This window comes from Rattus rattus, chromosome 1 (assembly GCF_011064425.1).
Source record: "Rattus rattus isolate New Zealand chromosome 1, Rrattus_CSIRO_v1, whole genome shotgun sequence".
Taxonomy (NCBI): domain Eukaryota; kingdom Metazoa; phylum Chordata; class Mammalia; order Rodentia; family Muridae; genus Rattus; species Rattus rattus.
This window is the reverse complement of record NC_046154.1, coordinates 91936385-91961813: the sequence shown is the minus strand read 5'-3', so window position 1 is coordinate 91961813 and position 25429 is coordinate 91936385. Positions and strand designations below refer to the sequence as shown.

General features: G+C 38.8%; 1 protein-coding gene across 4 annotated transcripts in view; it reads right to left on the bottom strand.

Annotated features, from left to right (window-relative positions):
- The window catches only part of Ptbp3 (polypyrimidine tract binding protein 3), an 81001-nt gene that overhangs the window by 5690 nt on the left and 49882 nt on the right, over window positions 1-25429 (bottom strand). For all 4 annotated transcript variants that reach the window (XM_032903477.1, XM_032903484.1, XM_032903491.1 and 1 more), the window contains 8 exons: window positions 21771-21935; window positions 15908-16018; window positions 14535-14709; window positions 7245-7322; window positions 4516-4655; window positions 4275-4308; window positions 1948-2040; window positions 792-1008 (listed from right to left, as the gene is read on the bottom strand). In XM_032903477.1, coding sequence (XP_032759368.1) covers window positions 792-1008; window positions 1948-2040; window positions 4275-4308; window positions 4516-4655; window positions 7245-7322; window positions 14535-14709; window positions 15908-16018; window positions 21771-21935 — 1013 coding nt within the window. The remainder of the gene's footprint in view (window positions 1-791; window positions 1009-1947; window positions 2041-4274; window positions 4309-4515; window positions 4656-7244; window positions 7323-14534; window positions 14710-15907; window positions 16019-21770; window positions 21936-25429) is intronic.

Genomic DNA, 25429 nt, shown 5'->3' with positions numbered 1-25429 from the left:
ATTAGTTCACGTTCTTACAATTATGTTCCAAACTTTATTCATCCATTCCCTTATATACACATAAATACACAAATACACTCCCACAACTTTTAGCACTATCCCAAGGCTTCCCCTTTCATGAGTAGGTTTAAAATAGATAAAAATTGCTGCTTTTTTTTTTTTAATATCAGGGAATTACAATAAATGTCTTCTTTGGAGGGACAGAGACTAACTATATCATGCTGTGTGGACTACAAAACTTTGCGTAAACTCCCAGTCTTCTACGTGGTTCCAAAGCAGCAAAGGCATTGTATGAATTTACACCACGTTTATACCTAAGGTTGATGGTCTCATATCACAAAATTCTTCAAATGTTTAGACAAACTGATGCTGATGTACTACCTGAGAGCTGCACTTCCTCTACCAAGTAGCAAACAAACATATACTAAAGCAATACCTGAATATTCTTATCTTTATGCCCTTTTTTTTCCCTTTTCTTTTTTCAGAGCTGGGGACTGAACCCAGGGCCTTGTGCTTGCTAGGCAAGCGCTCTACCACTGAGCTAATCCCCAACCCCTTTATGCCCTCTTAAAACACAAAAGCAACTAATTAAACTATTTAATGAAAATCCTCGAGTGCTGATGATTTCCCTTTTAAGAGTCTGATTAGAAATACAGGATCCTCTCAACATGATGGAACAGAAAAGTTATCAACCAAGGTTAACTTTTAAGTTTAGCAAAGTTGTGGCTTTTGCTTACCTAGTAATGCACATATTACAGAGTAATCATCTGAGTAACTTATTAGATACATACGGAATGTTGGAGAGATGCAGTGTGGCTGACGGAGGGAAGATGTTTTGGAAGTTCTTTGAGCCAGGCTTTTTAAAGCGATGCAGGGGACTATTGCTGAAGTCCTTGGTCAGACCTTGGTCTTCTTGTCCCTCTCTAGGGAGCTGGACAGCTTGATGTTTGGACAGTGTAGCCCGAAGTACTTTTCCATAAAGTCTCTGACCACTTAGGTGGTTCATTGCTATTGGACAGGAAGAAAATAGGAAAACTTTGAGTAACAAGATTAACATTCTCAAAAAATATGTGACCATTTTTAAGAATTTAGTCATTTAAAATTGTAATCAGTTTAAAGGTTTAAACTTCAGGAGCTCAGGAGCTGGAGATGACTCACAGTTTAAGAGCATTTGCTGAGCATTTGCTCAGCACACACGCCAACTTCAAACTGTCTCTAACTCCAGCTCAAGGGATTCAGTTCCTTCTCTGACCTCTGCGAGCCACAGGCACACATGTGCACACGGACAAATATTCAGACAAAATACCCATACACATAAAACTTTATGAATCAAAAGCCTTTCAAGAGCTGATAGGAAAATATATTAGATAACTTCATTTTACAATAAAATTAAAAATTAACCTAACCAAACAAAGTAGCCTCTGAGCAGGGTGCCAGGAAGCCTCAGGCATGGAACATGACAAACCCTCAAGGAATGGTTATCTGACTTTAGAGTTTGTCCTAAGCAAGGCGGTGTTGTAAGGCATCTGAATAGCTATACTTTAATGGCTGGGAAGAACACGTTCTTTTACCATTATTAGGGTACTTGTCAAGACTTTTATAAATTACTCAACAGTTCTATAAAATCTAACTTAGAAGAAAATACTCCTTTCTTCTCATACGTAATTTTTCAGTTTTTAAAAGAAAAATAAAGTACCATACAAAAAGGTGAAAGAAAAGACACTTATTAGTTTAAAGTGAATGGGAGGAGTCCTGGAGTCCAAGCTGTCAGCACTGACAGTGTTATATGTGTGTCACATAAAGAACTTCAGAGCCTCAAATAAAGCAGGTGCAAATGATCATAAAAACACTACCATAAGGAAGTGCTGCTGCAAAATTACATCCGTACCAGTGCTACAATGCTCATTCGGAAGGAATATGCAAAATGGGCATCACCACTGTCAGTACCTAGCTGGGCTTGACTCGCATCGGCCATCTGCACCAAGGCGTTTTCTTTCTTGTTAAACATAATCTTCACTCGATGTACATCACCATACACTCCTAATTAAAGCAAAACACAAAGCACTGAATTTAAATGCCTGGCTGTAGAGTAATTTTACCTGTATCTACAGATTTCTTTTTCTTGCTATGCACCATCCCACGGCAATCTTACATATACTGTCTTAATATTATGTTCCACAGCTTTTACCTCTCCATCTGTCCTGGAGGTCTCATAAACACATCAAACTCAGTATATTTCTCAATGGAGTCAAACCCTGTCACATCTTTCTATTTCTAGTGTTGGGAAACTCTGGATGCACACTTTGCACACAATTGCTTCTGTGAGATACCAACTTTCGATATTATCTTTCTTAAAATCTTTCAGCCAATCACCAGCACCTTTGGAATTTATGGTCTACACAGCTCTCACAATTGTCCACTTCTATCCTTGTACCTGTCATAGCTCTCCTATGGACTCAGGATCTACCCTAACACCTTCTAGCTCATCTCACCATACTAATTTGTCCGTTTATTATTAGTGGTTCCCACAGTCAGTCATCTATTACAAAAGGGAAAATAATTCATTTCAGTGTGGAAAGAAAGTAAAGACCAACATGAAATATTACATTTTATGAACTTTTACTCTAAAAAAAAATTAAAGACAGGAGGGCCTACCATTTAAGAAAGCCCTTTTTCATCACCCCGCCCCATGTCCTATCATAGTCTGCAGTTTTTACAGCAGAGATTATCACTGGGGTCACAAAAAGCAGAGCGGCATTATCACCACACTTGTAATTCAGTGAGAGACTGAATACAGTACCTTCACAGTACACAGAGGAAAGGTGAGCTTACTGCCATTTAAAGACAACATTTAACCTAGAGACGAATTTTAAAATTGAAACAAAACAAACGAAATCAAGCATTCTGAATCTACCACCTTCTCAAAACTGACAAGCTGAAATAAACCTTAAAAAAAAAAAAACTATATAAAGCCATGCATGGTGGCTTGCACATTTAATATTAGTATTCAGGAGGCAGAGGCAAGCAAATTTCTCAGTTCAACGCCAGCCTGGTCTACAGAGTGAGTTCCAGAACAACCGACGTCACACAGAAACCCTGTCTCAAAAAAACAAGACAAGGTGGAAGGAAAGGACTGACTCTAGTGTTGTTCTTTAACATCCATATGTATATGTAGGCAGTGGCACATGTGTACTCATACATGCATCATATACATACAAAATAATAAAGATTTTAATAAATATTGGAGTTCAATAGGCAAGCAGGTAGAATATCTCCAATTTCAAAGATCAGAAACTAAAACTAAAACTCCACAGCTAGAGCAACAAAGTGCAGTGCAGTAGGCCACAACCCTAGCTACTTTGCAGGCCAAGGCAAAAAGATCTTCTGGGCTAAACAAAGACTCCGTTTCAGTGGTAGATGCCTTGCCTAACAAGCAAAAGGTCCTAGGTTCAACCTCTAGGTCTGAAAAAACAACCGCTTAAAGAATATAGAAATAAGCACCCTGTCCTATTTGTTAAACATTCAAATACAGCAGTTTTCAAAATCTGCTAACAGGAAAACAAATTTTCTAGGTAAAGCACATCAAAAACGACTGGATTCAACTGAAAACATTAGTGCAAGAAGCACAGTAGAAATGAAGCATTTCCACTGGAGCTTTCTGTTTCTAACGGAGAGGTTTTGTATTGTGTTCTTTAACTTTTGATCATTTTTACTGTCCCCATTTTTGTTTGTGTGCTTATACTACACGCATGTAATAAAAGATATGTATAAATAACTGAGGCTGGAAAACATGCTTACTTATGCTTCCAACTGAGAGGGGAAGACTGACAGTTTCCTAACTTTTCTCTTTTCTTTCTCTCTTTTCTTAGGGATAGGATCTCACTAGCCTGAGAAAAACTGAGGGTAAAATTTGGTAGCGTGGTCCTGGCATAACACAGAAGAGGTCCTGGGTCTGACTCCCAGTACTCTAAAAACAAAACCACACCTCAAAGTCTTGCTGAAATGATACGCTTTCCCCATTTATTTATTTTCTTTAGGGAACCATATTTCTTCGTACTTTGTAAGTCTTTATTCCCCTGGTTATAATCTTTGCTCCAGCCAAACCTATCACGAAACATATAAAGTAATGAACAGTATTTCTTTTTTTTCTTATTAATCGGTTATGTTATTATTTAATTTCAAATGTTGTCCCCCTTCCCAGTCTCCACTCTATAAACAGGTATTTCTAAATAAATAACCACAGATAATATTTAAAAAAAATTTTTAAAACTTACCAAATAGGATAAAAAGCCCATGTGGTGTGATAAACTGAAAAGGATAACACAAAATATAACTAAATATAGCACAACTTAAAAACAGCTATTTATAATATAATAAAGACAGTTTATTCTGTTACAGTACTATTTATACTTCTATATAGCCTATTGATAATTTTTATTAAATTCCTCAAAACAAACTTAAGCATTATAAGAGCCACCATCCCACTTCTCAGACTTAGAACATTTTTCCACTCACGTCAGGATTGAGGTTGGTGACCAGCAGAACGGAATTCCCTGGTATACCACTTGCCCCAGGAATGGCCATCCTTCCACTGACAGCAGAGGAAGTAAGTGTGAGAGGACCAAGGGCTCCAGGAACAGCCGAGACGGACAGACCTTTTAAAGACACACAGTGTTTCTTATATTCTAATCATTTGAAGAGTAACATTTGATAGGATAGAACTTAACCCAAGAAAGTAAACATAAAAAGTGTCAAGATCATCATAAAGGTTAGCCAAGGCCACCTTCCCAGAGTCTACTGTAAGATGAGAGCCTTATTTGTTGACATGATCATAATTAATACCAGGTTTGCTGTGTTCCACAGACTAACTGGACTCATTGGTCTTAGTTGCCAGGTAGGAAGTTGGGTGGTGGTGGATCTCTGAGTTCTAGGCCAGCTGGTCTACACAGTAAGGACCAGGATAGCCAGGGCTACACAGTGAAGCCTTGTCTCAACCTTTAACCCTCTGCTCCCCACCACAAAATCCCAGGCTTCTCAGAGGGCCTATTACCTACAATCACTTTTCTATCCAGCACCTTTATATCAGGTGAATGTAATTTTCATATTCAAAAACTATCAAGGTGGTATACACATGCATAGCCCTTCAATAGAAGTATCAAAGATGTATGCTGGGGTGTACTACCTAATAGCTTACATGGAAAAAATATTTTTTTAGCCTTGTAAAGTAATAAATGTATTGTATTTTGTAACAGAATCTTGGACTTTTCATGCCCTAGGTATTCTTGAAGTACTGAAGGCTGATATACTGACTGAAAATACTGTCTCATTGTCCCACTACTTACAGCTTTGCTTTGAAAGTGTCTAAGGCTATAGAAGCCTCTGATTCTATAAAAGGAGCCAATGCGCCTTTCTTTGTCTTACACTACTGGGAATGACAGCAGGTCCCTGAGTACTAGGCACACACCATCACCAACTATGCTATAGCCCCAGCTTCAACCTGCTTCTTTCAGTTTAACATTCTTCTTCATACTCATCTGATGACTTTACACTGTGGAGTTAACTTGAAGTAGACTTGAAATTACCCTGTTTCACTGGACAATCTAAGAGGTTTAAGACTGTACAGACGGCACCCTCCAATTGAATGCCCTTCATTCATCTTTATATCTCTAGCTAGCCTAGAACTCAGAGATCCTTGTCTCAGCCTCCTGAGTGCTTCAACTGAAGGCGAGCACCACGACTAGCTTAATTCTTTTCTCCTTCGTACAATCCCCTTCTCATGCACTTCTAATTCACTCAACTTTGCTAATGTCATCAGCTCAAAGCAGAACCAGAGTGCGCTCTACTTAGCCTTACAAGTCTCATCCAATTAAACATTCATTCATTTTCCTCATTCCGCTTACTGTCTATTATTGTGTTTTACACTACAGTGTGTCTAAACAAAATATCTGAAACAAAGTAAGAAAAAAATTAAACTCTAAGAGATTCAAAGAGCAAACTCTGTGGGGTTTCTGTTTTGTTTTATTTTTAAATAACCAGAACGGTCACCTAAAAGATGTGTTACAATGTGTTAAACCACCAAACTAGGATTTAAACTTTATTCTCAAAAATCAGTCTTCTTTTCAGTTAATTCTATTCTGCCCAATAGAGACAGTAACTAAAATTTCCAGAATTACAACATTAAAATATAAAAATAATTTCTAGAAAGCAGCTACTCTGAAATTTAAAATACAGCTATTATGTCCATAAACAGTTAAAAATCATAAATGTTAATATAGAAGATCAGATTCATAGCATACCACTTCTTTTTTTTTTTTTTCCGGAGCTGGGGACCAAACCCAGGGCCTTGAGCTTGCTAGGCAAGCGCTCTACCACTGAGCTAAATCCCCAACACCGAGCACACCACTTCTTAATTAGAAACCAGTTTTCTTTACAGAGATCAAACAATAAAGTATATGATAAAAAAGTCATAAAGCTGGGTGGTGGTGGTGGTGGTGGTGGCATCCCGGCACTTAGGGGAGCAGATCTGTGAGTTCATAGCCAGTCAGCTCTACATGGAGATTTCCAGAACAGCCAAAGCTAGTTCCTATTTCTTAATTATTCCAGGAATAATAATTATTATTTCATATATATTCCCAGGAAAAAAATTGCATCCCCTGAAATAAATGATATTAGTACCCTTCATTGGTACTATTAAGAACTCACAAATGGTAAAACATTCTCCAAAGATGTTCATTGTTTATGTTTTACTGGCTATGTTTCTTTCAAATGTGTAGAAGATACAAAGGTAAATAAAACTCAGGTTTGTTCAACACATAATAAGCTTATCAACAGGGGTTGGGGATTTAGCTCAGTGGTAGATCACTTGCCTAGCAAGCACAAGGCCCTGGGTTCGGTCCTCAGCTCAAAAAAAAAAAAAAAGATTATTTAAAAATAAGCTTATCAACAAAGAAAGAAGAAGATCATACACCTTATCTAACAACCTGACACGGGTTTAATAGTTTACTAGTTTGATGTAGTTAATCTATAGTTAACTAAGTAACTCAAACACAGAGTGGAATTATTGGAGTACACAGTGGAACACGAGAGAATTATTTGTAAATATATAAAGATGCTGTGCATTCAAGTTATACTCCATGGTTGTTTACCTAATGCCTTTATTTTAAATTGTCCAAATCTGATGAGGTCCTAGAAAACAAAGACTCTCCTTTAAAGATAAATTTCAAATTCAATCTGAAAGGATTCACCTGCTGCTTGAGGAAATGCAATGGCTGGGGCAAATCCAGCAGCCCCTGCATATGGAGAGGACATTATACCCGGTGCACCTGTGAAGAAAAAGCTACAGTAAATATATTGCCTGATATAATGTGTGTGTGTGTGTGTGTGTGTGTGTGTGTGTGTATTTGCTTATCAATACACTATGAAATGCCTATGTGAAAATGTATTATAAGTGGACTTGAAGATGGGTTCAGTCGATAATCCCAGAAGTACGGAAACCTCCAGAGCCTGAGATCTTTCAACTGGTTTCAAGGATGAAGCTTAGCTGTTAATGGAGTCTGGACTCGGCTAAGATTCTGGTGTTTACCTAAAGCATGTCTTTCCTATATGAAAAGCCATCAAATGGTTGTTGAACTGTACTGTGTTGAAGGAGTACGGGGCCAATTGATGAAAAAAAATAATAACGCTGGACAATGTGGCAGATGCTTTTAATTCCATTACTGAAACAGTAAGATCATGAATTTATGGCCAGTCTGGGCTACACGGTGTGATTCTGTTTAAATAAACAAATATGAGATGAAACATTTGTCATTGAGAATGAATTACAGAGATTCACATGCTGAGGGTTCTCCAGTCATATAACCCAGCAAGTGGACTACGGACAAGTCCTAGAGGACTAGGATGGATTAAGATTAGGATCTGGAAGTTAGGCAAAGTTTGAGCTACACAGTATGTAACTGCAAAGCACAGTGAATGCTCTCTCTGTGTATTCTAGACAAGCAATGCCAGCATTTTCTATAGGAAGCCTTGTGACAGTGTCAATAAAACAGAAGGCAGTTCCAATGGAGGAATCAAGTGTGAGGTGACCGACTGTAAGATACACAACTGGAAACACCAAACATACAAACTTAGTAATTATGCTGAATTAGCCATTGGACGTCTACAGATGAAAACTTGGCTAAAACAAAATAGTTCAGGGCTAAAGGGAAAGGGAGAAAAGTATCCTATTGGGGAAAAGAAAGGCAAAGCCTTAGAGACAGAAAAAAGTGATCCCTGGGTCCTGTGGAATACTTCCAAATTAAGTGGAGGCCTTTCAACAAGAGTTACGTGAGAAAGAAGAGAAAAACAGGTTTCAGGGAATAGTAAAAAATCCAACCAAGCACAGACTGTGCTGTTTCCATCTGTTTTTCCAGGTGGATCTGTTGAAAGCAGCCAACATATTTCCATGTTATTAAGAAGAGATGGCTCAGCAGCTAAGAGCACTGACTGCTCTTCTAGAGGTTGAGTTCAATTCCCAGCAACCACATGGTGGCTCACAACCATCTGTAATGGGATCTGATGCCCTCTTCTGGTGTGTCTGAAAACAGCTATAGTGTACTCACATATACAAAATAAATAATTTGTTTTTAAAAAGTTAACTTTTTAAAGTGGCATTAATGGCAGGTAAGAAGGCTGGGACAGTAAAGTGCTTTCCATGTAAACAAGAAGATCAGCATTTGATCCCCAGAACTCACATTGATGAAACTCAACCCTCCATAGGCAGATACAAGTAGATACACAGGCTCATCAGTCAGTCAGCCTAGCCTAACTGACTAGTTCCACACCAATGAGAGATTGTCGTGAAAAGAGGTGGATGGAGTCTACAGAATGATGCCTAAGTTTGTTCTACAGCCTCCATGGGCAAGTAAATCTACATGTCTGTGCAAGCACACAGAGGTCAGACAGACACAGATACAGACACAAAACACAAATATACTAAGTGCCATTGAAAGTTTCCATGGAGCTAGAGAGATGGCTCAGTGGATAAGCCCGATAATTTTCAAGTTTTTAGAAAAAATGGCTATATATTATTTTTGTAACTGGCAAAACTTTGAAAGTTCTATTGGTTAGATGCTGTGTGGAGTAGGTATTAATTTTATAATTTTAAAAAATGGATTTCATTTTAAAATACTGATTTGCTAAGCCCATTGGCTGGAACTTATAAACCTAGCTTAGGCAGGCTCAAGGCCATCCTAGGCTACCTTGTCTGAAAAACACAAACATTCATTGAGCATTTAGAAGTAAACTCAACACATTTGCATCTTACTCTCCAATGGTTTCAAGAGGAAGATACAACTATAAATATATACGAATACAATTGGAAAGGCTAAAACAAGCACAGCATGACACAGATGGCAAATCTGAATCGAGTCATTTATGCTATTCCTACAGCTTACATTATTTTAAAACAAAGCCACTTAAAATACTATGAACTTTAGAATGTAAGCAATGCTCTTTTGCTATAAAAAAAAAAAATTGTTCATTTGAGACAGGGTCTCTTTATATACCTAAGGTTACTCTTGAACTCACAATCCTTGTCTCAGTCTCCTGAGTAATGGGTACATGCACTACTGTATCCATTATGAGTATCTTCATAACTTTAGTGTAACAAGTATTTTTTTAAAATAAGACTTGTCACACACAACAATTACTACACACACACACACACACACACACCACACACACACATACACACACACATACACACACACACACACACACACACACACACACACACACACACACACACACAAGGGTAACTGAGGATGTACTCAATGCTAATAACCAAGACAAAAACTACTATGTTAAGATACCATTCTATCATTATAAGGGCCGTCTCAGGGTTTCCATTGTTGTGAAGAGACACCATGACCAATGCAACTCTAATAAGGACAACATTTAATTGGGGCTGGCTTATAGGTTCAGAGGTTCAGTCCAGTATCATCAAGGTGGGAAGCATGGCGGCATCTAGGCTGGCATGGAGCTGGAGGAGCTGAAAGTTCTAGATTTTCATCCAAACGAAGCCAGCAGACTGAGCATACTCAGACAGCTAGGAGGAGGGTCTCCAAGCCCACCCCCACATTTCCTCCAGCAAGAACACACCTAAGAGTGCCACTTCCTGGCCCAAAAATATTCAAACCACCACATTCCACTCCCTGGCCCCCATAGGCTTGTTCAAACACATGAATCTGTTGGACCACACCTAGCCATAGTATAATGAAAAATACATTTACACCAACTTAAAAAATCCCACAATCTAACAGTTTCAACAATGTTAAAAATCCAAAATTCAAAGACTCTTCTGAGATTCAGCTTATCACTTAATCCCCTATAAAAATCACATCAAAAAGCAGATCATCTACCTCTAACATCAACATTGCCATTCTAAACATAATGGAGAAATACCAGACCAAACAAGACCAAAAACTAGCTGGGCAAACTCCAAACTCTGCATCTCCTTGTCCAATGTCAAAGCGCTCTTCAGATCTCCAACTCCTTTCATCTTTGTTGACTGCAGCAAACTTTCCTTCTGAACTGGTTCTACCCTGTTAGCAGCTTTCCTCGGCAGGTATCCCACAGCTCTGACATCAACACCTTGGAGTATCCAAGGCAACATCAACTTTGCAGCTTCTTGTTACAATGGCTGGGATCCATACATGATCTTCTGGGTGTCTCAAAAGGTTTGGGTCACTTCTCCAGCTCTGCCCTCTGTAGTACTCTAGGCTCCGGTTTGACTGCACTCCACTGCTGCTGCTATTCTTGGTGATCATCTCATGGTACTGACATCTCTAATACTCTGGGGTCCTCTGCTGCAACTAGGCTTCACCAATAGCCTCTCACAGGCTTCTTTACATGACCCCTGCAGCCCTGGACCATTAACTACAACTGAGGCTGCACCTCCCCCAATGGCCTTCTCTGGCCTTTCACAGAGTAGAGCTCAGCTGCTCTTCATGATCCTTCCTGCCTTCAAAACCAGTACCACCTGAGCGACGGTGACTCTTACACATTACCAAGACCAGCTGCAGCATGAAGTACAACCTTGGCTATCTCTGGAACATAGATAGTTTCTTTGTGGTCTGGGAAACCACTCGGCTCCAGTTAACCAGCATCGATTTTCCCAGTAGTCCCTTCTATGCTGGACTCTAAAGCCAGAGCCACATGGCAGAAGCTGCAGAGTTCTAATGCTTGCAAGAGCTGGAACATATTCCCTTGCTCTATTACATTATCATTACATTTCTGTTTTCCAACTCCCTTCACTGCCTAAGCTTGGCTGTCCTGGAACTTGCTCTGTAGACTGACCGTGAACTCAGATCTGCATGCCTCTATCTCCTAAGTACTGGCATCAAAGGTGTGGACCACCATGCTTTGATCTAGTTGGAACTTGCTCTGTTCCAGGCTGGCCTTGAGCTCAGATCTGCTTGCCTCTGTCTCATGGAATTGAAGGTATATTCCACCATGCCTAGGCCTAAGTTATTCATGGCCACTGTTCCTCAAGATCCAGATCAAAAGCCTGTGTTTTCCAGTCTCAAGATCTGGATCACAGTGTGACCTTCATTTATGGATTGTAGATCGTTTAAGATTACAAGTCTAAATGAAAATAATAACCAAGTTCCTTGTTCAACTGCTTATAAATAAGCTTAGCAGGGTGGGATCTTGCTTCAAGGTCACCACTCCCTTAATCTGATTATCTCCTTTTTTAAAATGAGTACACTGTAGCTGTCTTCAGACACATCAGAAGAGGGCATCAGATCCCATTACAGATGGTTTTGAGCCACCATGTGGTTGCTGAGAATTGAACTCAGGACCTCTGGAAGTGCAGTCAGTGCCTTTAACTGCTGAGCCATCTCTCCAGCCCTGTTTATCTCCTTGAACATAGAATTCAGTTCCATTCTACTTCCTGGTAGCCCTTTAATATTTGAAAGGTACATTTTTGTATTTTTGGTTTTGTTTGTTCAGAGCTTGTTATGCTTTATGAAGCTGCTCTTCACGAGATTAAATCAAAGAACAAAGACAATGCAGGGGGTTTCCGAGAGTTCCTTTGTCAAAGCAACTAATCTAAATCTCTTCACCTTAGCCTCAGGAGACTCTAGACAACGGCAAAGAGCAGACACATTGTCATCATTAAAAAAAAAACCAAAAACAAAAATCACAACATCAGCCACATATTAAAAATTCTCCTTTAAAACCTGTAAAACCAGGCTTTCACAGTTCAAATTACCCTCAGCAACAAAGTCTTTTATATTCCTACTAAGATAGCCCATTAAGCCCCACTGAAAACATTCCACTGCTTTCCAAACCCCAAATTCCCAAATTCACATTCTTCCAAATAAAAGCATGGGCTCCTAACACCAGCTTCTGTCTTACTTAAGTTTTGCATGGCTGTGAACAGACACCATGACCAAGACAACATTTAATTGGAGCTGGCATACAGGTCCATTATCATCAAGGTGGACCGTGGCAGTGTTCAGGCAGACATGGTGCTAGAGGATCTGAGTTCTACATCTCCATCAAAAGCAAGCCAGGAGCAGACTGAGCACTCTTAAGCCACTAGGAGGAGGGTCTTCAAGCCTACCCCTACAGCGACACACTTCCTCCAACAAAGCCACCTAATAAGCCAAGCATATTCAAAGCACCACAGGGGCTAAGAAAATTGCTCAGTCCACAAAATACTTACTATGCAAACATGAAGGCCTGAGTAAGGGAGAGATATGAAGACAAGAGAATCCCCAGGACTTGCTAACCAGCTAGTGTAACAACGAAGTGAGCTCTAGGTTCAGGGAGACCATACCTCAGAAAACAAAGTGGAGAGTGACAGAGGATGACAAGTGTGTGTACACACAAATCTTTAACGTGATAGAAGAAGAAAAGTGCATTGTCTCTGAAACCAAGACAAGCACAGAGGGAATCTGTTGATTATTAGAAACAGACTAAAACTTTCATGTAAGACATAAAACTACTTTTTTCTTATAAATTACATTTAGAATTAGACATTATTTTGTATTATTAACTTATGTTTAGAACAACCTCCCACCACCTCCATACAGAGTTTCTGTTTTGATCTGGCTGGCTTCAAAATCAAAGATCCACATGCCTCTGCCTCCTGAGTACCAGGGCGTGTACCACCACACCCAGGCTAAAAAACAATTCTTAACTGTATTTTTCAAAGGCCCTCCTTCTTTCCTACTAACAGAGCATATTAGTTACATATATATGTGTATGTGTGTGTATATACATACATACTTACATATATATACATACATACATATGTGCGTGCGCGTGCACACGCACGCACATGAACACACACACACACACACACACACACACACACACACACACACACACTCAATTATTGCAATAAAACTCATTCTGCATTTGATAGCCAAGTTCTGGAAACTTGAGGCTGTCCTAATTTCTGTAATTCGTTATTGAAATGGTAATGACAAAGACAAAATCTTTTACTTTAAAATAGAATTACAAACTAAACCGGTTAGTTGTTTTAACACTTTAATTTTCTCACTTAGAAACTGGAGCCAGGTATGACAGCATACTCCTTTAATCCCAGCACTCTGGAGACTGAGGCAGGCAGGTCTCTGAGTGAGTTCCAGAATAAAGAGAGCTACATAGAAAGACACTATCTCAAAAAACAAACAAAAATGGATGGATTTAATACCACCATAGGTCAACAATATTCCAAAGTGTTGTTTAGCAGAGGAAAATAAATCATAAGGCTATTAAAATTTAACTTTCCTGAATAATTTACCTCACATTTTAGAGGTGAAAAACTAAAAAGTAGCACATACTAATCTAATGACACATGCAAAATGGCCAATCCTGTTTTCCTTTTTTGGCCTTTACATAAAGGTTTGTTGTATTGTTTTTTTTAAAAAAACTCACTATGTAGACCAGGCTGACCTCCCACTCAAACATCCTAAAGGTTTACTTTACTTTAAATCTTTTATTTAAAGGAAGCTCTTCAAACCACTTTTGCAAATATAATTTGAAAGGCAAATGTTTTCAAGGGGTTTATTTAATGTAAAACATTAATATTCACATAGCCTAAGACAAAGATAAAAGTTCTATTGCTGAAGTAATAAAACAGAATAAAATCAGCTTTCTTTGAATAAAGGAAAGACTGCTAATTAGGATATTGATTTAGAAGTTATCATTACTTTAAAAGAAAAATATTTCTCAAGAGCACTTAATGTCAAAATTCTGTTTAGAAATATGCACGTTTTGCAGATTACCATTAAAATAATTATTTTAAAGCAAATAAGTAGCTTTTGGGTAATATTAATGTTAGAAAACAAGTTGGAACATAATTTCAGGCTTCTATGTGTTTTGTGAACCAACACAACTACCTTATATTAAGGCTTAACTTATGGGCATATTTGTCCCATGATTCCTTTAGAAAGCCAGAGAACCTAAGAAGGCCGATAAATAAATGAAACTTGTAACTGCAGCAGAAGAGTTGCTTTGTGACTGAAAAGGGAACTACTCACCGAATGCAGCAGCCATAGGAGGTTCAAGAGATGGCTGACCATCACCAGTAGGAAGGTCTAAGCGAGTGAAGTCTCTGCTTTTGTCATTATTGTATTTCACATTAAGGCTGGTGAGCTTGGAGAAGTCGATACGGAGAGTGCAGCACGCATTATAGATATTCTGGCCATCCAGAGCCTAAGCAGGTGAGAAAGAAACTGGTGTTCTATGAAGACCACACCGACAAACCGAGGAGCCTCTTTCTGACTAAGTGACAACCCAGCATCGAGCAGAGTACAACGGCCTAGAGCCCAGAGAACTAGGTTTCCTTTTATTGTCTGAAGTGGTCGAGTCAAATGAAGGAAGATATGCAAAGGCTTGGAAAACTACTGTAGACTATTAGGATTATTTTCCCACAATATATATTTAAAGATGTTAATTTCATACTTTGATTTTATTTAAGTATAATTTATGTTGGTGACTATAATGTATTGATAAAATATTACTGTAAACAGTATGATATGTTAGTCATAGTGCATAGAATATTGACTGTTATATTTTATTTCTTTTTGTACTTGCTTTTTTGAATAAGGAACAAAGGAAGTCACTTATAACCAAAGATCAGTAGTCTGTCCCTTCCTAAGAACAAAATGGTGGGCTATCTGGCTACTACCTACTTTCACAAATAATCAAATTTTTAAAAACACAGACACCAAAGAATATGACAATTATATGATACATAAACATAATATAAAAAAAAAAGCCATGAAGCTAGAGGGACAGGAAAAGCAAGGCTGTATTTCTCAAACTGTATGAAAAACAAAAGTACGTTCAACTTTAGTCTCTATCTCTAAACCAATATGAAGCAGAATTAATGTTAATGACAGCTCTCTCGAAGAGCTCATATATTTAACGTGACCAAATGTGTCACTGTCTCATTAAAACAAAATTAAAGATTCATGCAATTAAAAAAAAGCAAGTCGACAGCAGCATATTTCTTAAGGTTTTCTATATCAGCTCAGAGCTAAATAACAAGGAGAGCTGAATGTGGTTAGAAAAGTAGTGAAATCAATGTCTGGCTGATTTAAAACAAGTAAATGAAACCACAAAGTCAGACATGTACTCATCAGTCAGATTGCACCAAGAACACTATATGTAAGCACAGAGTTTAGCACAACAGACAGATAGCATTTGAGGACTGGTAGACTGCAGATGATATCGATGGAAAAGCAGTAAGCTTCAGCTTAGACAAAGAAAACATAAAACGACAGTTTTTAACAGTCAAGGATCACACTTAATTAAGCACAAGATAAACTGGGGCCAAGTAAGACACAATGGTTCCACTTCAGATGTCTCCAAAGAGCATGACCAAGGATGAAAGACCAAGCATAATCACCATTTTGGCATACTGCGCATTCACTGGGTCAGCATACTGAAGCAAGGCTTGAAACTGATTATTCTTTGTAAAGGTGATAATCTTCAACACCGTGCCAAATTTAGAAAATATCTGGAAAAAAGGAGTTCATATTTAATCTAAGGGAAAATGTTAAACTAGCATACTTGTATAAATACATCTTGGTTTATGAATCCTATTTTGTTTTTCTGGGTTTTAGTTTTGATTTTTTTGATGCAGGGCCCCATGTAAGCTTCTGGCTCCTGCCTCTACCCTTCTAGTGCTGGATTGCAGGCATCTATTACATTATAAATTGACTGAAGTTTTCTGTTTGTTTGACGCCCATTAATATATAAAATGTAAACAATTTTCTCTGTTAAAATTTCTGGTTCAAAATATCTTAAATCAAGCCTAAAATGTTATTATTTTAATGCCTATACATGTTACTGGCACACTACAGGAACTCAAACACTTAACCAATTTTATAATATGTACAAATAGTACAACTCTAAAATACAAGGTAACAATAGTAATTAACTAATAGTTTGATATGTTCACAAGTATATGAATTGAAACAAAGTCAATGAGTCAATAATTTATTTCATCCTTCTAAGTCATCAGTTATTTCTGAAGGCTTCTAGATACAAGATGTTCAAACAAAGGCTTGTTCAACTAATTCAATTATATGACACCTTTATAAATTGGCCAAAAAAAAAAGAGCAAAGAAGTTTTCTGCTTTATTAAGACATTACATAGGCAAAGGATACCATATTTTTATTTATTTATTAATATATACTTATTATTTACTTATTAAGACAATAAATAGGCAAAGGATACCATTACGAAAGTATTATAAGAAAAATAATAAGAGGAGAGAGGGCTGAGGTTAAATGGAGTCCTAGCGAGAGAGAAGGAAGGTGGCTAAGGTCAGTCTTGCTGAAATGTTTTCTGTTAAGAGAAATAAAAAAGCTAAGCCTGGGGTACACGCCTTTAATCCCAGCTCTTGAGAGGCAGAGAAAGGTAGATCTCTGTGAGTTCAAGATTGAGGCCAGCCTCAAAAAACAAATAAACAAAATAAAAAAGAGGAATAAACAAGAATATAGGGAAATATTCCCAACAGATTGTAATTTCTAATGCTCATTTACTTTTGTTAATTTTTTTTCCAGGTAGGGGTCAAACTCATTCCAGAGATGCAGCTGCTCTGTCCCCCAAGAGCTGTGATTAACATGATTTGCTTGCTGCTATATACCACTGCGCACCTGGTTCCCAGAGGCCAGAAGACCATGTGAGACCTCCCAGAACTGGAGCAACACAGCTGGTTGCTCACTCACTCTTTGTGGATGCTGGGAACCAAACCTAGGCTCTACAGAAGAGAGCCAGCACTCATACTGAGTACTCAGCTGAGCCACCTCTCCAGCCCCGCTAGGTGTTTTTGGAGGCTGTTGCAGGCTGAAGAGGAAAGAAGACCCACCCTGAATGTAGGCAGCACCATCCCCTCTTGGACTGATTAAAAAGAAACAAAGAAGGAAGCCAGCTTAAAACCAAGTTTATGTTTTGCCTCCTGATTCGAGGAAACAATACGACCAGTTAATTTGATCCCTGTAAAATCGTTCTGACTGCCTTGCCTTCTCTGCCTTGATGCACTTGAACCCTCAAACTACAAGTCAAATTAAACCTTTCCTTCCCTAAACTGCTTTTGTAGCCACAGAAATGAGAAGAACAGTAACTAACACACTGAGATTACAGAACAGCACTAGAGCAAGCGTCAAACCAGCTCCAGATCCTGTTCTCTGGCTCCCAGCTTAGCCCTATCTTTTCCTCCCTCGGTGTTTCTTGGGTTTGAGACACGCCTTAACCTACAAAGTCAGGCTGATGTCCGTCTCAAATGCTCCCTCCTTAAGGAGTCTCCCTTCACTTTAACCACACTACCTCTAGGATGGTGTGGTGGTTTGAATCAGAACGGCCCAATAGGCTCGTACTACTGATTCTGATTAAGAAGTGTGTTGGAAGAAGTGTCATTGGAGGTGGGTTTAGAGGTTTCAAAACGCCATGCCATGCCCAGAGTTTCTCTTAGCCTTCAGTTCCGGATGTAGTTCTAAGCTACTGCTTCTACCCCTGCCCCCAATGCCATGATGATAATCTCTTCACAACAACAATGACTATACAGTGTTGAGGGAGAGGACTTAAAGTAAGTGAAGGGAAAATGGCACCGAAAATTGAAAATAGTCCTGCTCACCCAGGTCTCTAGGAACTTCTATATGAGAAATAAAGTCTGTTAGTTCCGGGAAAAGACTGTTAGGCATGACCTCATAACACGGACTAACACATTTGCTGGGTGGTAGTAGTGTTGAGTCACCGGTTTAAAGATATCTTTTATAAGAATATAAATTACCACAGCATCACAGAAAGCAAATGCAAACACTCTACTGATGGGTCACATAGGTTATTAATCTTTGTGAAATAAAATAAAAATCAGTTACAATTCAAGTCTCAGTGCTTTGACTGTTAAATGCTACTTTGTGCAATAAACAGAAAACAAATTTAACTGAACAATGCAACCAATCATTGAACTACTGAACCATTTTTATTTGTAGTTTTTTTCTTTTCTTTTTTTTTTTTCCGGGGCTGGGGATTGAACCCAGGACCTTGCGCTTCCTAGACAAGCGCTCTACCACTGAGCCAAATCCCCAACCCCCTGAACCATTTTTAGGGAATGACAAGGATATCTACGAACACCATCATTAAAGCATCTAGGAAATGCTTTACAGGTGTACGTATTTTGAAACTGGTATTAGGACAATTATTGAAAGGAATAAAGTAGTCCTACTAAGTAGTATACTTAGAATTTACATACATAGCAAAGAACACTGGAAGTAAGTCTAAGGCCCATCATAAATTAGATGATGTGGAAGACTTTGGGATTCTGAATTAGAAAAATGATTGGACACTTTAGGCAGAGCTTAGTAGGTCATGCTGGTAGACGCCTGAGAGACAACAGTGCTGAAAGCTGTGAGACTCTGGAAGTCTGGCCTAAGTTGCTCTGAGGGTGAATAATAGCAGGAGCTAGGCAGAGACCATATTTTTGCCAAAGACTGTAGCTGCTTTCTGCCCTTGTCCTAAGAATTTGCCTGCAACCTAATTTAAAAGCAACATACTAATTTCTTTAGTGGAGGAAATTTCAAGACAGCCTAGTATTGACTCTGCCAATACTGTGGTTAATAGTAATCACACACAGATCTACAATGAGTAAGAGTGAGTAAGAAAAAAAGTATAAAATGTGCAGTTTGAAGAGAAGACAGCAAGAAGAGCCCCAGGAAAGGAGCCCCGACATGTGCTGAAAGCAGTGAGATTAGGTAAGGAGAGACCAGCCCTGAAATACAATAGAGAGAGGGGTGCTCTCTGGCAAAGCTTCCACCCGCCAGACTGCAACTTATGTAAAGAAAAGAAAGGCATTAAAAATGTTCTGCTGGGGGTGGGGGGGGCAACAAAGAAAATGTGATTCAAGGGAAACTGGATCCATCCCAAAGCAAGCGGCTGAAAGCAGTGCTATCATGCAGGACACAGCAGTAAAGAGGTGGTGAAGTCTTCCTCCAGAGTACAGGAGAGCCGCTTATGCCAGGCATGTCCCTACAGAAAGGCCCTGAGGGGCAAACAGCTTGGACTGCACTGGAGATGCCAAGATATTAACCACGCCAGAGCTATGAGGTGTCTGCCAAGGAAAACTGCACATGGGAATGAAACCGGTCAAATGAAATGTATCTTGCAGCCAGCAAAGTTGGAGGGGTGGAGTCATCTAAGCCCATCTGACACTGGACATGGAGCTATAGGGTTTGGAATTTGCCCTGCTGAGTTTCAGTCTTACTTTGATCCAGTATTTCCTTACTATGCCTCTATTCCTCCCACTTGGAATGGTAATGTATATTCTGTGTCACTAAATAATTTGCTTTTTGATTTTATAGAGGATCATAATAGGGACTTTGAACTTTGAAACACGTGGTTCAAAGTAGCAAGGATCTACCCAAAGCAGGAAGCTATCAGTTTGTAAGTAGCTCCAGTGGTTCTCCTTAACTGCAGAGGACCCCATAACACCTTTACTCATGTGTTCATGATGCTAAAGCCAGAACCACATAGATGACACTGCCATATTCTGTTGCTTGCTTGGATAAGGCCTGGCCCCCTTAAACCATATGAGACTGAAAGACTATGGGGACTTTTCAAAGTAGATAAAGTGGTTTTACATTATGATACAGCCACAAGTCTATAGTGGCCATGGAGATGCCATGGAGCATTGAATGAGAATGCCTCCCAGAGGCTCGTGTTTGAATACTTGGTCCCAAGTTGGTGAACCTGTTTGGGAAGGATTAGGATATATGGCCTTATTGGAGGAAGCTGTTCAGTTTCACCCACTAGAAAATTGTGTAATTAGGTAACCTTCCAATTTATAAATTTTAAGTATTACTAGGCTCAATTTAGTGGACTATCTTTGATAAGACAGTTAAGATGTACTAATAATCTACAAAGATTATAATGGATTATAACTGATTACCTAACATAATGCATATCATTTATCTATGTATATAACTGAAGCTTACTATACATCTTCCCTTAAAAAATGTATTTATATACATGTGCACCTGTGCATGCATACACACATTCATGTGTTCAACAGTACAAGTAGGGAAGTTAGAGGAAAATTTTCAGAAGTCAGATCTCTTCTTCTGCCATATGGGTCCCAGGGACTGAACTCATGTCACTGGGCAAGGAAGTAAGTGCTCTTATCTGCTGAGCCAGCTCACTGGCTCCCACCTCAGAATTAACAATATTCAAATATAAGAAGGGACAAAAAAATAAATTAGTTGTATTCTGTGGTGACATAATTTTTGAAGAAATTATAACTATCTAGATTTTATCAACAATATTATACTTTCTTCATTTTTTTTTTTTTTCCATTCGTAGCTATTCCCAATCTCTCTTTGCTCGCAGCTACTTCTGTAGCACCACTCCGGCCTGCTGCCATGTTCCCTGCCATGATAACGACTAAGTCTCTGAAACTGTTAAGCAACCCCCAACTAAATGCCTTCTTTTGTACAGTTGCCTGGGGTAATGTCTTTTCACAGCACTAAAGCAATGACAAAGATGCTTAGCGTGGGGCTTTGCTATGCGCTGGACTTGGTTTTGTAGAAATCCTCCTATTTCAGCCTCTTAAATGCTAGAATTGTAAGTGTGCTACCAAACCTGGCTAAAATTAGGTTTTCTTACCCACCATTTTCCCTCCAGTGTTTGTTATTATTATCATAATTACTGGTATTAGGGATTGAACATAAGAATTCGTGCATGAAAGTTCTTCATACTACATGGTCTACCACCACTCAGCTGCACCCCTAGCCTTCCCTAGGCCAAGCGTAGGGACACACACCTTTAATACTAGTACTTGGGAGACCGAGGCCGGCAGATCTCTGTGATTTCAAGACCAATCTGGTCTACATACCAAGTTCTAGGACAGTGGTTCATAGGTCTCAAAAACACAAAATTTAGAAAAGGGAAGATATAAAATAAAAAATATCTGATAAAATTTCTTCTATAAAATCAGGATGGTAAATTTCTTCCTATTATATGAGCAAAAAAGTATCAATCAAATCAGTAAACGATGATTTTTTTTTGAGACAGGGTCTATGTGGCTCTGGCTGTCCTGGATCTCACTCTGTAGACCAGGCTGGCCTTGAATTCACAGAGATTCTTCTGCCTCTGCTCCCAAGTGCTGGGATTAAAGTTGTATGCCATCACATCCAACTTACAAAACAGGCATTAAGTATCAAAAGTTAGGAAAAAACAGGCTTGATTCTGCTTTCAGTAGTTTGCTGCTTACCTGATGGAGAACTTCCAGAGTGACAGGGTAAAATAGGTTTTCAATAATTATCCGGAGCACAGGGCTCTGCCCAGGTAGCAATGTGCCTTCATTGGAAGTAGCTCCAGGAAGGGACAGGTTTCCTGACTGGACTGCACTGACAGCCTGCAGTGCAGCTTGGGCTCTCTAGAAAACAAGGCAAAGAATTAATAAAAAACAAAACTGAGCACTTTTGATCACAGCAGTGCATGCACCCTGAAGCTCATCCAACATAACACAAACTGGATACACCTCTCAGTTTGCTGTGTTTAAGAGCAAAGTTGTGTTTTTGGTTCCTTTCCTTCCCCTTTTCTTTTCCTTCCTTTCAGATGGGGCTCAGGAGATGGCTTGTTGTGTTTGTTTCTTAAAATTGACATGAGAAGGCTGGGAGCAGTGGTATACGTACACTTTTAGTCTCAGCACAATTACGTTGGGGGTGAAGGGTTTCTTTGTGTGGTCTTGGCTGTCTTGGAACTCACTTTGTAGATCAGTCTAGCCTCAAACCCAGAGACCTACTGCCTCTGCCTCCCAAGTGCTGGCATTAAGGCGCGCGTTACTACTTGACAACTCAGGTCTAAAGCTTTTAGACAGTATAAGCGCAAATGTGATTGGTGTCAGTGGGGGAAAGTAGGCCTCAGTAGAAGTATGCCTCCCTGCCATGGAACATTATGAACAAGCTGAGGCGCATAGCCACAGGTCAGAGCTGCCTTGCACAGGGAAATCTGAACCCACACAAGGAAAAGAAGGTATTTATGGTATGTTTCTATTTGGGGGTAGGGAGCTTCAATGCTAGCTATCACCTGAAGATCTTGAGTCGCGAAGCAGATTGTTAAGAATGTCTGAGCCTAAGAAGGAAACCCACAATGATATGGGTAGCCAGTGTCATGAGACAGCCTGAGAAGGGTGAAGAGGTCCACGGGGTGGGCAAGCAATGAACTAATGTTGAGTCTAGAGAATGTGATCAGGCTAACCTGTCATGCAGATAACCTGGCAAATGGTGTTTGTACGTGTACAAGAAAGCTTCTAATACATTTCTACTGAAATGAAACAAGGTGTTCTAAAAGGAGGCTGGTTCAGAACTGTGGCAAGAAAAACAGAAGTGTGAAATAATTTTGGTTTTGTGGTATTTTTGTTATATTTTCCAGAATGCAAAAATTATCGATACAATAAAGTCTGTATGTTAAATACAGAAGACAACTTGAAGGGGTTCCCACTGGCCCAATCTGAGAATAAACAGGAATCCCTAAAGAGATAATGCTAACAACTGACAGCTTATAAAGAACAAAATTTATAACTACAAATGCATGAGATATTATTTTCCCCCTTTTAAGTAAAGGTGAGCCCTCCATATCGGTAGGTACAACATCTAAACATAGATGGAAAAACTTCTATGTTAGCAGTTCTCAACCTGTGGGTTGTGACCCCTTTGGAGGTTGAATGATCCCTTCACAAGGCTATCTGCATAACAGACATTTACATTATAATTCATAATAGCATAAAATTAGTTACAAAATAGCAACAAAAATAATCTTATAGTTGGGAGTCACACAACATGAGGAAGTGTATTAAAGATCACATTAGGAAGGTTGAGAACTACTGATCTATACTAAACATGTAAACACCCCCTTTACCTGTCATAATAATATAATAACAAAATAATATAATAACTTTGGGGCTTTGGTTGAAACTAGGTCTCACTATTATACAGTTAAGTCTGGATTGGCACTTGTCTTCCTTGTGCTGAGGATTACAAGAGTATGTCATCACAGCTGGCACTATTGCAGCTATTTACATAGCCTCCATGTTACATTATAAATAATCTAGAGGGTATTTAAAGTATACACAATAATGTGTGCTTATGGTATATACAGCTATTATACCATTTTATAAAAATACCTTTAGCATCCTTGGATTTTAGAAAGAAACAACCAACCAAACCTTCCCAGTGGGTAATAGGAGAGAGGTTTCCTTCTTCCATAGTACAGAAGCTGGGTAAACATGACTGTGTCACTTCTACATGTATCTGTCAGAGATACATATTCTAAATTGAATCACAAGGAAATGTTAGACTAACACACGTTGAGGAACATGATAGGAAGTAAACTGCCTTTCATTTTCAGTGATGTTAAGGACATCAGATTAAAAGAAAGGCAAAATTTTTCTAAAATGACTAAAAAGACATAACCAAGAAGAACATATACATGAATCTAACTATATCATTTTGCTACATGCAGGTATTAATAGAACAATTAGCAAGGTATGAGTGTGATCTACAGATGACAGAGGAGTAATGTATCAATATTAATTTCTTATTTTTTTTTTGGAGGGGGGCAGTAGTAGAGACTGGACTGAAGGTCTCATGCACATCTGGTAAGCATTCTACTGGAGCCTTCCTGGAGTGCTTTTTCACTTCAAGATAAAGTTAAACATTACTTGAGCTAGCCTTAAAATAGACTATGTGGCCTCAACAAATCTTGAACTTGTGATCTAAATAAATGGGATTACAGGCCTGTGCCACCAACCTAACCCAGTGCTGACTACCCCGTTCTAGCCTAGAGAGGAAATTTCCTCATTTGTAGATACATATACAAAATACCAGTAAATAATGAAGAATGGTTGGTTATACACCCTCAAAAGGCTTGAAAACTGAAACTTTATACTCTACCTGCACATTTTTCTACATTTGTAATATCCTTAAATCTTACAATATTTATTTTTAAAAATGAAGTGAAAGGAGGATAAGTAAGGTATGCTTGATCTCTATAAAATTAACTGTATGTATACTGTATTTATGTGTGTGTACACACAGACACACACAGACACACAGACACATACACACAGCCTCATTTACTTCACTCTGAGCTTCTCAGTAACATTTTATTAGAAAATGAGGATGGTGCTGCTTTTACAGGTTTGAAAATCAACTCAAACTTCCATTTTAAAGTTTAATTGGTGTGTATGAGGTGGGGGATACCAATCGAAAAAGATATAGGCTTAGAATTAACACGCAAATATAAGATCAGTGTGTGAACTATTCTACACACTCCACAAATGAAGGAGTATAAGATTTACTTAGTGCTATCTTACAGCCAACAGATTCCTGTGAGAAAGGCTAGGTTCTACCCTGTTCAATATGACTGCTAGCTGGGTATCTCAAGTGATGGCAGTGAGGGTCCAAGCCTTTAATCACAGCAGGCAGACCTCTGAGTTTGAGGCCAGTCTGTTCTACAGTTTGAGTGCCGCAACAGCCAGGGATACACAGAAAAAACTGTCTTATAAAACAAAAAACAAAACAAAACAACCTATATAACAGCGATCAGACACAGTAATTGGGGAGCTGAGTTTTACAATTAGTTAAACATAGTCACTACTGCATTGGGTGTTACAGTCTGGAGTATCTGGGCAAAGACATAATGAGCATTTCTCTCACATTAAAATGATTTAATATCAAAAGCATGTGCAACTAAAAACAAATTTGATTTCACTTCTTCACTTCCTGTCAATAATCACTCTACTAATTTCAGTTCTATGTAATTGCTGCTGCTAGTTTTGCTGTTATTGTTTTTTCTTCACATTTTCTCTTTTACAGAAGAAGAGACGTAACAGTGCATAGTGCCCTCCATACTACAGAACGTTCAATA